This window comes from Mandrillus leucophaeus, unplaced genomic scaffold (genome assembly GCF_000951045.1).
Source record: "Mandrillus leucophaeus isolate KB7577 unplaced genomic scaffold, Mleu.le_1.0 Scaffold39, whole genome shotgun sequence".
In the NCBI taxonomy this organism is placed as follows: Eukaryota; Metazoa; Chordata; class Mammalia; order Primates; family Cercopithecidae; genus Mandrillus; species Mandrillus leucophaeus.
The window spans coordinates 4,544,716-4,559,127 of NW_012104142.1; the positions used below are offsets into that span (position 1 = coordinate 4,544,716).

At 43.4% G+C, this 14,412-nt stretch overlaps 1 protein-coding gene across 2 annotated transcripts in view; it reads right to left on the minus strand.

The window, feature by feature from the left end:
- PLA2G12B (phospholipase A2, group XIIB) overlaps positions 1 to 10,794 on the minus strand; it is a 38,204-nt gene extending 27,410 nt beyond the window's left edge. For both annotated transcript variants that reach the window (XM_011991115.1, XM_011991114.1), the window contains exon 1: positions 10,450 to 10,794. In XM_011991115.1, the coding sequence (XP_011846505.1) occupies positions 10,450 to 10,660 (211 nt within the window). In that variant the 5' untranslated portion in view covers positions 10,661 to 10,794. The remainder of the gene's footprint in view (positions 1 to 10,449) is intronic.
- Positions 10,795 to 14,412: the final 3,618 nt, after the last annotated feature.

Sequence of the window (14,412 nt, forward strand, 5' to 3'; positions counted from 1 at the left end):
CAAACATAATAAATGTTAACATTTGCCAAACTTGCTATAAATGTTTTTTGTTTTTTAATTAAATGTGACAGTTAAAGTACAGGTTTAGGGTGCTGTTGAAGCCTCTTTGCACTCATCATTCTGTTTTAACTTTTAGACACTAAGTTTATATTTTAAAGCCCTCACTTTGTATCATTCTGCAAAATTGTCTTGATTATGCTTGGACCTTTACTCTCACAAAGAACTTTGCAATCTTTTTGAATTTGTAGAACCAACTTAGTAAATTCTGCAAGAAAGATGGTCAAGAGTTTTATTGAAAAATTCATCGAATGTATAGATTTGGAGACAGCTGCCTTTCTTAGGATACTCAGTCTTCCCAAATACAGACACGGTATAGTTCTCTGTTTACTTATGTCTTCCTGTATGTCATTCAACAGAGCACTGCAATTTTCTCCGTATGTGTATTATACTTTCTATATACCTATATTATTCAGATCCTTAAACAAGATGGAATATCTCATAAAAATCCGGAGCTAAGACTCATGCCTCTGGTATAGTAAATCTGCACTTTCCTGGAACCCAGGCTGCTTCCAGCTTTCTACTCTACCAGCTGTAGAGTGTAGCCCTGGCTCTCATGGTCTAAGATGGCGCTTCAGCCAACATCCATATTACCTGTAACAGGACAGGAGGAGTTGGAAGCGTCCAGCCCCTCTCTTCAGTAAACACACTCCAGAATGTTATACCCGTCACTTCCTCATACTTCCCTCTGGCCAGACCTTAATCAAATGGCAAAATCTGGTTGCAAAGGTGGGCTAGAAAATGAAGTGGGCAGCCATGAGCCCAGCTAAAACGTGGAAGGAGGGGCTTGATACTGTAGAAAAGAGGAAGAATGGACATTAGGGGACACTAAGCAGTTTCTGCCACACTTTGGGTATTTGTTGCTGTGATACATGTGGTTATAACATTGTGGCCCAAGATGACTTCCAATGATCCCCACCTCCTGGTATTCACCTCCTTGTATATAGTCCCAGGAGTGGTCTGTGTGACCAACAGAATACTGCAGACGTGGAGGTGTGCTCCTCCTAAGACTAAGCTATAAAAGACCACGATTTCTGTCTTGGGCTCTCTTACTCTCCCTCTCTCACCGTTCACTCTAGGGGAAGTTAAGTCATGAACAGTCCCATGGAAAGACCCATCTGGCAAAGAACTAAAACCTCCTGCCAATAGCCACATGAATTTAACAAGAGATCCTCCAGCCCCAGCTGAATCTCCAGAGATGGCAGCATCAGCTGGGCAACATGACCTCAACCTTACGAGAAACTGAGCCAGAATTCCCCAGCAAAGCCACTCCAGGATCCCCGACCCTTAGCAACTGTGTGATATAATCTTTGCTACTGTAAGCTGCTAAGTTTTGAGGTACCTTGTTGCTCAATAATATATAACTGTTTCAGTTGCCATTATGATTTTTTTTGTTGTTGTTGAGACGGAATCTCACTCTGTCGCCCAGACTGGAGTGCAGTGGTGCAATCTTGGCTCACTGCAGTGTCTGCCTCCCAAGTTCAAGTGATTCTTCTGCCTCAGCCTCCTGAGTAGCTGGGGTTACAGGTGCACACCATCACACCCAGCTACTTTTTGTATTTTTAGTAGAGATGAGGTTTCACTATGTTGGCCAGGCTGGTCTCGAACTCCTGGCCTCAAGTGATCCACCCACCTTGGCCTCCCAAAGTGCTGGGATTACAGCTGTGAGCCACCTTGCCTGGCCTGCCATTATGATTTTAATCTCTTTGTTATATTTTTTTCTATGACAGCTTTATTGAGCTATAATTCATATATCATATACATTCACTCATTTAATGTGTACGATTCAATGGTTTTGGCATATCCACAGAGTTGTCCAGTCAACACCATAATCTAATTTTAGAACATTATAATCTCAAAAAGAAACCCTGTACCCATTAGTCACCACTCCCATCTCCCTACCCCCAGCCCTAGGCAACTCCTTCACATGAATTAAATCATACAACAGGTGGCCTTTAGTGTCTGGCTTCTTTCACTTAGCATAATGTTTTCTGGTTTCATACATGTTGTAGTATGTATCAGTACTTAAGTTCTTTTTATTGCCAGAAAAACCTTCCATTGTATAGGCATACCATATTTTGTTTACCCATTCATCAGTTAATAGACATTTGCGCTGTTTTCACCCTTTAGCTATTATGAATAATACTGCTACTAATATTTGTAGACAGGTTTTTGTGTGGACATGTGTTTCATTTCTCCATAAGAATAGGATTGCTGGGTCATATGGTAACTCTGTTGAACATTTTAAGGAATTGCCACACTGTTTTCCAAAGTGACTGCACCACATTCCCACCAGCAATGAGTGAGGGTTCCAGTTTCTCCACATCCTCACTAACACTAGCTATTGTCTGTCTTTTTTATTGTAGCCATCCTGGCGGGAGTGAGGTGGTGTTTCACGGTAGTTATGATTTGCATTTCTCTAATGATTATGTTGAGCATCTTTTTATGTGCTTATTGGCCATTCATATAAATTCTTTTGGAAAATGTCTTTTTAAAGCCTCTACCCACTCTATAATTGAGTTATTTATCTTTTTACTGTTGAGTTGTAAGTGTTCTTTATGTATTTTGGAAGCAAGTGCCTTGTCAAATATGCAAATATTTTCTCCCATTCTATGGGTTGTCTTTTCACTTTTTTGATGGTGTAACTATTTGTTTTTTCTTCTTCTTCCTCTTCTTTTTTAAGAGATGGGGTCTCGCTGTGTCACCCAGGTTGGAGTGCAGTGGCACAATCATAGCTCACTGCAGCTTCAAGCTCCCTGGTTCAAGTGATCCTCCTGCCTCAGCTGTCCACGTAGCTATGACTGCAGGTGCATGCCATCGTGCATGGCTAACTTGTAAATTTTTTTATAGAGATGGGGTCTTGCTATGTTGCCCAGGCTGGTCTTAAACTCCTAGGCACAAGCAGCTCTCCAACCTCAGCTTAATGAGCTGCTAGAATTTCAAGCATGAGCCACTGTGCCCTGCCTCTTTTCATTTTCTTTTTTTCTTTCATTTTTTGAGACAAGGTCTCTCACTCTGTCACCCAGGCTGGAGTGCAGTGGTGTGATCTTGGCACACTACAGCCTTGATCTCCCAGGCCCAAGCAAGTCTCCCACCTCAGCCTCCCTAGTAGCTGGGACTACAAGTGCTATCACTGCACCTGACTAATTTTTGTATTTTTTTGTGGAGATGGGGTTTTGCTATGTTGCCCAAGCTAGTCTTGAATTCCCAGACTGAAGCTATCCACCCATCTTGGCTTTCCAAAGGGCTGAGATTATAGGCATGAGCCACAGCACCCAGCCTTCTTTTTCTTATTGAGGTGAAATTCAGATAACATAAAATTAACCATCTTAAAGTGTGCAATTAAATATATTCACAATATTGTACAACCATCACCTTTATCTAGCTCAAAAACATTTTCATCACCCCCAAGGTAGACCTTGTGCCCATTCAGCAGTCATTCCCTGTCTCAGGCAGTTTGGATGCTATAACAAAAATACCATAGACTGGATGGCTTACACAGCAGAAATTTATTCCTCACAGTGCTGAGGGCTGGGAATTCCAAGATCAGGATGCCAGTGCATTCCATGTCTGGTGAGGGCCTTCTTCCCGGCTTGCAGATGGCCTTGTCTTCTCTTCTTTCTCTTTCTCTTCTTACGAGGACACTAGTCTCATCATGGTGGCCCCACATTCAAGACAGCATCTCAGCTCACTGCAACCTCCACCTCCCGGGTTCAAGCCATTCTCCTGCCTCAGCCTCCGGAGTAGCTGGGTTACAGGTGCCTGCCACCACGCCTGGCTAAGTTTTTGTATTTTTAGTAGAGACAGGGTTTCGCCATGTTGTCCAGGCTAGTCTTGAACGCCTGACCTTAAGTGATCTGCCCTCCTCGGCCTCCCAAAGTGCCAAGGTTACAGGCGTGAGCCACCACGCCTAGCCAGAGAATGAAACATCTTTTTCACAACTTTGCTGAAAAGGACATTCGCTACAGACTTGGCTCGGTTTCTTGGGTTACCCTCTGCCTTTTTGCCCTTGATAACTCACAGAAGATAAAACTCCGCTATTCTAGTTTGAAAGATACCGGAATGGAATTCCTATCCAGCCTGCAGCTGATGATGGTTATTTTTATTTTATTTAATGTTTTATGTTAACTTCAGAAATTCTGTTTAGAAATGAAGCTGAAAGTATAAGTTCTAAGACAAAAGGTAATGGTTTCAGTCTAGGCAGAAACAGAAATCATTCAAGAATACCATATCCTCAAATTATCATTTGAGGAGCTTATGGTTGATGTTTTAAGTCTAGGCATTAATAATGTATCATATCCACAGATGTTTTATTTTCTGGCTGGAGCTGTTTATAGGAGTGAGAGGCCGACAACTTGATCCTGTTCAAATTCACATTTTAGTGTTCATAAAAAAAGTTTTATTGGAACACAGCCGCACTCATGATTTAGCTATGGCTGCTTTCACAGAAAAAAACAGCAGAATACTGTTCTAATCTTGATGTGAGGATGGTTTTCTAATCAAGACATAAAATTCAGAAGCCATAAAGAAAGAGACTGACAGATTTGATCTTATAAAACTTAAAAGCTTCTGAATAAAGTGAAATACCATAAAAGTCTTAAAAGACAAACTGGAGGGAGATTGAGAAGAGTTAGCCAAGAATCCAAGAGCTCTGCCTGCCAGTGGTGGGCACTGCCTCCTGAGCCCACCCTTTTATCTCTCACTGGAAAGAGCAGCACAAACTTTCAGGGCTTTGTGTCCCAGGGCAAGAGTTTTGCCTTCCCGGGAGGGTGCGTCCATCCTCTCCACCCAGCTGGTTCCCCGGGAGGTGCTAGCAGGGAGTGAGTACGCTTTATTGAAAGGTACATCTGCAGCAAACCGCTGTGGCACACATTTGCCTGTGTAACCAAACTGCACATCCTGCACATGTACCCCAGAACTTAAAAATCAACATTAAAAAAAGGATTAACATTTATATTTCCAAAAGAAATTCACGGGAGTGATTTTTTCCTCTCTGGCAGCAATAGTTCTTATCACTCTTCTTTTAAATTTTGCCACTCTGTTGGCTAAAAGTGGCATCTCATTGTTACTTTAATTTGTAGGCCCCTGATCAATACTGAATTCAACCATATTATTTGTATGCAAACCATTTAGTTTTTCTTTTCTGTCAATTGCCTATTTCCATTATTTGCTCATTTTTCTTTTAGACCTTTCGCCTATTTCTTCACAGTTCGTAAGAACCTTTTTGTAGTATACATATTATGTCTTTGTCATTTGTTTTACAATTTTCCACTTAATAGTATGATTTTTCTATTAATGTTGTATTGCTATAAAGAACAGATAATGATACCAAATGCATAATAAGAGTATTTACTAAACTATTATAGGCATGGCTTCATCAACAACCCCGACTAGCTGTCTCAAACGTGAGAAAAAATAATTTCCAGGCGGGGAGCAGTGGCTCACACCTGTAATCCCAGCACTTTAGGAAGCCCAGCAGGGGGATCACCTGAGGTCACAAGCTCGAGACCAGCCTGGCCAACATGGTGAAAGCCCGTCACTACTAAAAATACAAAGTAGCTGGGCGTGGTGGCGCATGCCTGTAATCCCAGCTACACCAGGAGGCTGAGGCAGGAGAATCACTTGAACCCAGAAGGTGGAGACTGCAGAGAGCCGAGATGGTGCCACTGCACTCCAGCCTGGGTGACAGAGGGAGACTCCATCTCAAGAAAAACAAAATTCCAGAAAAAAAAAAGAAAGAAAAGTATGTCTTCCTTCCTCCCAGAAACACTCAGATGCAACATGACTAATACATCAACGGAACACAGCAGGACAGAGGCAATTCTCCTGAAGAGGAGAACTCTGTATTTCAGTTGCGAAAACAGATTAAGTTACTGCAAAAGGTAGGGTGACCAACTTGTCCTGGTTTGCCTGGTACCATCCCAGTGTTAGTACTGAAAGTCCCACATCCCAGGAGCATCTCCCCTACTCCCTGAGTCCCCAGCAGACTAGGAGGTCAGTCACCCAAAAACAAGAATAATCTGTTTGCCTCTAAGCCAGTGGCTGTTTTCATTTTTTGGGCTCTGGATCCCCTGGAGAATCTGATGAAGTCTGTGAGTTATTTCCCTGGAAAAAGATACAAACTCACAGGTTTATAAAATTTTGCTGTAAAACGTCAGATAAAAATTCTCTTTAAAAAATAGACCGATATTTATTTTTATTTATTTATTTGTTTATTTTTGAAACTTAATCTCGCTCTGTTGCCCAGGCTGGAGTGCAATGGCGTGATCTCGGCTCACTGCAACCTCCGCCTCCCGGGTTCAAGTGATTCTCCTGCGTCAGCCTCCCAAGTAGCTAGGATTACAGGTTGCGCCACCACACCCAGCTAATTTTTGTATTTTTAGTACAGATGGGGTTTCACCATGTTGGCCAGGCTGGTCTCAAACTCCTGACTTCAAATGATCCACCTGCCTCAGCCTCCCAAAGTGCTGGGATTACAATAGATTGATGGTTAAAGAAACTTTTAAGATACTTTTACTCTTGGAACTAAATCCAGGAAGAAATTCATTTTCAGGATCTTTTATTAAAGTGTGAAAGTGTGAACAGCATCATCATAGAAACTCTGCTCCATTGACCCAGCTCCAGAGACCTTCGTGAGGCAGATAACTCTCCAGTCATTGTTCCCTCGAGGGACTTCTTCCAGAAGCTGAGAGGCTGTTGTCCAGCCACTGGGATTTCTGGGATTTTTCATTTTTATGTTGAAAGAGAACTGGAAGAATCTGAATGCAATTAACCTGTTCACTAGACTGTCTTTCTCATAACGTTTATAAAATTTGTTTGGTACCTACCATGCTCTCTATATACTACTGATTCTTTATGTATATTATCTTTAATTCTCACAACACCTTTGCAAGGTGGGTATTAGTAACACTATTTTTACATATTTGAGGAAACTAAGGTTGAGAGAGTCAGATAACTCACCCAAGGTCACCAGCAATGGGATATTTTCCCCTAAATTCAAATCCATGATTTTTCCATTACCATGCTTATTTCTCAAAGTCTAGTTCAAAGACTACCCATTAAAAGTGCAGTTCCAGCCAGGCGAGGTGGCTCACATCTGTAATCCCAGCACTTTGGGAGGCCGAGGGGGGCGGATCACGAGATCAGGAGATCGAGACCATCCTAGCTCACAATGAAACCCCGTCTCTACTAAAAATACAAAAAATTAGCTGGGTGTGGTGGTGGTGCATTCCAGCCTGGGTGATAGAGTGAGACTCTGTCTCAAAAAAAAAAAAAAAAAAAGTGCAGTTCCAAGGTCCCTCCACAGGCCTACTGCATCAGAATCTCTGGAGATGGAAAAGGGTATCTACATTTTGGAAACAATTCTCAAGGAAGTCTTGTTTGCATTGGTACAGTCTTTTTTCTTTTTTTTTTTTTTTTCAGACGGAGTTTCGCTATGTCGCCCAGGCTGGAGTGCAGTGGCGCAATCTCGGCTCACTGCAAGCTCCACCTCCCGGGTTCACACCATTCTTCTGCCTCAGCCTCCCGAGTAGCTGGGACTACAGGCGCTCGCCACCATGCCCGGCTATTTTTTTTTGTATTTTTAGTAGAGACAGGGTTTCACCATGTTAGCCAGGATGGTCTCGATCTCTTGACCTCGTGATCTGCCCACCTCGGCCTCCCAAAGTGCTGGCATTACAGGCTTGAGCCACCGCGCCCGGCTGGTACAGACTCCTTAATGACAGCTGTGCTAGGTATGCCATTGACACACGCTGGATCTTGTCATATTTATAGCCCACTTGTTTGACAAGTACAGATTTTGTGTGTTGGCATGAGAACAAATTACTTTAGATAGGAGAAGCACGGAAAACAATGTTGACATGCTATCGTGGGCTACCAGGATACATACACAGTTTTATCTGCCTGCATAATTTAACCTGTGGGCTGAAGTTCTCTAAGAATGACGTCATCGAATGGCATTCCTTTACCTCGGCTGTGCTTTGCAATCACCTGGGAAAAATGTTAAACTACTGATGTCTGGGACCAACCCACAGAAATTTTGATTTAATTGATTTGGTGCCAGGTGTTGTTAAAGCCCCTCAGGTGATCTGAAGTGTACCCAAGTTAGAAAGCCGCTGTTTTAAATAGTAGTTAGTACCTATCAAAGGTAAGATCTGGCTGGTGCTGTGGCTCACGCCTATAATCCCAGCAATTTGGGAGGCCAAGTTGGGAGGATTGCTGGAACCCCGGAGTTGGAGACCAGCCTGGGTAAGATGGTGAGACTCCCTTCTCTACAAAAAGTTACAACATTATCTGGGCATGGTGGCGCATACTTGTAGCCCAAGCTAACTGAGAGGCTGAGGCAGGAGGATCTCCTAAGCCCAGAAACTCTTACTAATCAGAAACACCTGGAGTGGGGCCCGGCGACCTATTTAAATCAGCCCTCCAGGGGCTTCAATGCACAGGCGAGTTTGAGAATCACTACTTAAAAAACAAGCACGGTGCATGAGAGCTGCGTCGCAGAGCAAACTACAAAAGCGCAGACTCGTTAGTAGGCGTTGTCTGTTCCAAAGATTGCTCGATTCACGATCAATTTGAGAAGATATTTTGTACTCTTGGGCACAGCCGACAGGTTTTTGGCTCCACTGGGTTCCAAGGTAAGGAGGCGTAGTCCCCTATTTTTCTAAGTGTTTTTCAGGCCTCTCATTGAGCAGGCCGTTTTACACAAAGTAAGGAGAGTTATTTGCCTTCCTCTTCTCTCTATTTACTCTTCCCATCCCCCACCAGTTGCTGCTGGCGTCCACCCTGCCCAGCCAGAGGCTCTGCAACTAAAATTTGCTGAAGTCTTTTAATGCTGTTTTGCTAGAGAAGGAAGAAGAGGGTTTGGTTCTTGATTTCCTAATAAAAATTCCTGCTGTTACCTATTTGCTGAACCACAGATATTAGTCTTGTGTTGCCTTTAGGAAGGAAAACACCTGTGTTGATTCCAATGTCTGAAGTGAGTCAACCCCTTCCCTGCCCCATCTGTGCAAACGAGGTGAGCATAATCCAGTGGCAAGGCCTCTGCGTTGGTCTAACTGCCTTGGCCAAATACACGGTTTCAGGGCCAGGTAGTCCTAACAGACCAGGCATTTTTCTCTGTGAAGCTTTCACAAAGAAGCTGCAGCATAGATGGTTAAACCATAGATTTTAACTATAGATGGTTAAAGCATCTATGCTGCAAAACTTTGGGTCCTGATGCAATGATTAACCATTACCTCCTAGTCACTGTTAGTGTGTAAGGAAGCGATTTTCCCCATTCAAAAACGAATAGAGAGACTTATGGGGTGAGTCCGGGAAGTTTGTAGTTTTTTTGTGTGTCTCTTGAAAGCGGACTTTTTCTCTGTTATTTGGAGAAAATATTTCTCAAATATTTTTTCCTGTTAGGCTAAACTGACCATTTTCATTTCTAATCCCATGATGAGATAGTTGACTAATTAAACCATAAAACTAATGCTACCCATGACCTGAGACTGTGCATGCTTTCATGCGCATTGGCAATTACAAGGTGCCACCCAGCTTCAGGGCCTGGGGCTCCACGTTTTGCTCCCATTACATTAATTTCCAGGGCCCAGTGAAGGAAGCACTCGTGCCAGGGACTCCGTGCCGGCAGTCAGGTGTGCACCTCAGCTCCTGTGTACCCCAGTCCTACTCAGGCAAGGTAGGGGAAGTGCTCCTGCCAGCTCACAATTCTACATCTGGCGCCAAGCCCAGGGGACAGCCCTTGGGATCCCTGGTGAGCCACGAACCCTTTCTCTCCACAGCAGGCCTGTCATTGCCGAGGCCGCAGGCAGGGACAGCTCCCCTGGGAAAGTCCAATAAATTGATGGCAGTCAGGGACCGAGAGCTGGGAGGACGGTGTGAACTGCAGCAGCGGGGAGGGACAATTTGTTTCCAAGCTGAGCACAGAGCAACTGAAGAGGCGGTTTTGCCCCGTGGCAGATTTTCCTCTGCATGTTCAGCTTCAGTTTTCATCCCTGGGAACTCCTCACAGAGACCTCTCACACCTACCCTCCTTCTTCCCACCCCAGCTACCCTTTTCCTAAGAACAGCCTCACAACAAACTCATAAAATGGCCCAGGGAAGGTTACCCAGATACAATACAGGAAGCTCAGTGAAATGTGAGTTTGAGATAACGAAGAATTTGTCAGGATAAGTATGTTCCAGATATTTCACTGGATATACTTATACTAATGACTTATTTGTTGTTCATTTGGATTTCACATTTCACTGGGTGTCCTACATTTTTATCTGCTAAATCTGACAGCTCTAAATGGTTAACAGGAAAAAGTCCAAGACAGATCGTGGCCTCTCTGGGGCTGCCCATGGGTCCACCAGCGACAGTTTTCACAGAAAGAGAAAACGCACACTCACCATATCGGCACCTGTACTGACAGACTCCATTCTTCCCTCCCAGCAGCTCCAGAAAAGAATCGAAGTAGCTGTTGACAGATTCAAAGCTTCCCCGGAGGTGCCGAAGGCCCCAGTCTGAATAGGACTCCTCCGCATCAGGGCTCCTGTCACTCTGAGCCAGGCCAACCCCAAGGCTGAGCCACAAAACCAAGAAGCCACTGGCCAGCTTCATCCTGCAGCCAGGTAGGTACTGGCTTCTCTCCTCAAACCCCAGCCAGTGTCCCAGAAGTCCAGGGACAAACCCCCTACCCAGATGTCAGGCAGGACTGGGAAAGGGATTATCTGGAACATTCAATCTGTCTGTTCCCCAGAGGTGGACTTTAAACATAGCTACGGAGGTTGGGATGAGATCAGGGCAATTAGAAAGAGGGCAAAGGTTAGGGAGTGGGAGGGCCAGGGACAGAGAACACTTCAAAGTGGATTCTGCCACCCTGGAGGAGGGAGATGTTGACCAACTTCGAGGACGCAGAAACGGTGAAGCATTCGGAGTTCTACCCCCACCAGCTTGTTTACCTATTGATCAGTTACAAGTGTGGCTCTTCAGGGCCAGCCTCTTGGTAGAAGAGCTTGCCTGAAGGTCCTAGCCGCACCCCTCAGCCAGCTAGCTACCTACACAGTCTCCAAGGAGAGTCAGGAGGATGTGTAAAGGGCTCAGGAAAGCCCCAGTGATAGGGGTTAATAGTCACTTTACCAAGGGTCACAATATTGTCAGAGTTTGTAACAAGTGTGTGTTAAGTAGAAGTTCAGATGTGAGACCCCAGCTTCTGCTTTGGAACCCACATGGCTCTCAGACTCCTAAATCCTCTAATTTGGCAGAGCTCCCAGATGCAGCCATCTGAGTGCAGGGACAGTTTTGCTTCTATTTACAGCAGTGTCTCTGTTTATACTCAGCAGCACTGAATCGTAAGACAAGATCTACAGATGGCCCAAGGACGATTCTGGGGGCACTCTGCTCTCCTGCTGGTGTTTTTCCTTTGAGTTACTTAAAAGTCAGAGGGTTTATCAAACAGTGTATTTGAGAGTTTAGGCTTTTAAGACTGTTGACTGAAGTCTAGTGTTTTCGTATCATTTTCAGTTTAGACTCTGCTTTTAGTCGTGTGAAGAAATGCCATCTATAAAATCACTAGTCTAGGGCCAGGCATGGTGGCTCACGCCTGTAATCCCAGCATTCTGGGAGGCCAAGGCGTGTGGATCACCTGAGGTCAGGAGTTTGAGACCAGCCTGGCCAACATGGCGAAACCCCGTCTCTACTAATAATACAAAAATTAGCCGGGCGAGGTAGTGGCTGCCTGTAATCCCAGCTACTAGGAAGGCTAAGGCAGGAGAATCGCTTGAACCCAGGAGGCGGAGGTTGCAGTGAGCCAAAAACACGCCATTGCACTCCAGCATAGGCGACAAGAGCAAAACTCTATCTCAAAATAATAATAATAATAAAATAACCACCAGTCTATAAAAATGATACCTTTATGGACCACATGAATCATTTAGCTCCTTTCTCAAATATTTGTCTAGAAAGCCCCATGGAAAATAATGAATTAAATGAATTAGTTTCTTCATTTCCAGTAAATGTGTTTGGCTAAAGAGTCAGACTCCAGGAAGGGCAGTGGTTAAAAATTATTCACAGTCACAACAATGCCACCCAATATTTTAAAGCATCTATACTTTTTCAAACCACTTTCATACACACACACATACACAGAGAGACATGGAGACATACACATGCACATATGCACAAATGTTCATGCAGGGTAAATGTTCCCATTTGGGAGGTGAGAAAACTGGTGCAGAGGGTAAGTGACTTGATCAAAGCTGGACAGGCTATCAACGGGTAAGCTGGCACCAGGGCCAGCTACATAATTTGTGGGGCTTCGCCAAAACAAAACTGAGAATACAGAGCTCCTTTTCCAAAAGCAGAGGAACGTGCCATTAATATACTAACTATAGGCTGGGCGTGGTGGCTCACACCTGTAATCCCAGCACTCTGGGAGGCCGAGGCAGGCGGATCACCTGAGGTCAGGGGTTCGAGACCAGACTGGCCAACATGGTGAAACCCTGTCTCTATTAAAAATACAAAAAGATTAGCCAGGCGTGGTGGTGCGTGCCTGTAATCCCAGCTACTCAGGGGGCTGAGGCAGGAGAATTGCTTGAACCGGGGAAGTGGAGGCTGCAGTGAGCCAAGATTGTGCCACTGCACTCAAGCCTGGGTGACAGAGCGAGACTCCGCCTCAAAAAAAAAAAAAAAAGCTAACTATAAAGCTTTTTCCTTTAAAAAATGTTTTATTATTTGTAAAATATAATAAGGTTAATAGAGATACATGGGTATCAATATATACATAAATTTTAAAAAAAATTTTTGGTGTCATAATTTTATATGATACTATATATTACTTTATGCAATATCTTGATCATAGGATTTTTCTGACCGGCTTTTCTGAAAATTCATTGATTAGGTCATCAAAGTTTATGCTTTTAACAACCTAATTTTCAATCAGTATAACTGAATGTGATGTCAGTTGCTCTTGGCAGTTGTAAGATAGCAAGGAATATTTGATACTTTTTCATTTTGAGAAGGATCTTTTTGCTGATGCAACTGTTACTAGAGTTGTTAATAGTATTTTCCCCCCATTTCTTGAAACTTTATACATTTTTTAACTGTGATAAAATATACTTAACATATTTACCATTTTAACAATCTTTAAGTGTGCAATGCAGTGACATTAAGATTATTCATATATTGTTATGCAACCGTCACCACTATACATCTCCAGAACTTTTTCATCATCCCGAACCAAGATTCTGTTCCCATTAAGTGGTAAGTCCCCATTCCCCCTTTCCCCAGCCTCTGTCAGCCACTATTCTACTTTCTGTTCTTATGAATTTGCCTATTCTAGGTACCCCACATAAATGGAATAATATAATATGTGTCCTTTTGTGTCTGGCTGATTTCCCTTAGTATAATTTTCAGTTCATCCATGTGGTATGTATCAATACTTCACTGAGAATACTGCTGCTATGAATATTGGTGTACAAATACCCATTCAAGTCCCTGTTTTCAATTCTTTTGGGTATCATATACCTAGAAGTGGGTTTGCTGGGTGGTAATTCTATGTTTAACTTTCAAAGAACCATTATACTGCTTTCCACAGTGGCTGTACCATTTTACATTCCTGCCAGCAATGGACAAGATTTCTAATTTCTCCACATCCTCGTCAACACTTGTTTCCTTTTTTTTTTTTTTTTTTGACAATGGTCATCCTAATGACTGTGAGGTAGTATCTCATGCATGTCCCTCATAATTAGTGATGTTGAGCATCTTTTCATGTGCTTTTTGGCTGTTTGTATATTTTCTTTGGAGAAACATCTATTTAAGACCTTTGTCCATTTTTCAATTGGGTTTTTTGTTATTGTTGAGTGTCAGAAGTTCTCTGTATACTCCGGATATTAATCTCTTATCATGGCCGGGCATGGTGGCTCATGCCTGTAATCCCAGCACTTTGGGAGGCTGAGGTGGGTGGATTGCTTGAGCTCAGGAGTTCAAGACCAGCCTGAGCAACATGACAAAACCCCACCTCTACAAAAAACAGCCAGGTGTAGTGGTGTGTGCTTGTAGTCCCAGCTACTCAGCGGGCTAAGAGGGGAGGATGGTTTGAGCCCACAAGGTTGAGGCTGCAGTGAGCTGAGAACATGCCACTGTGCTCCAGCCTGGACAAAAGAGCAAGACTCTGTCTCAAATCATCATCATCATCATCATCATCTCTTATCAGATATATAATTTGCATATATTTTCTCCCATTTTGTTGGTTGCCTTTTCACTCTTTGGTAGTGTCCTTTGCACAAAAGTTTGAAATTTTGATGAAGTCCAATTTATCTATTTTTTTGTCCTTTGTTGACTGATTTTGTGTCATAGCCAAGAAAGCGTTGGCA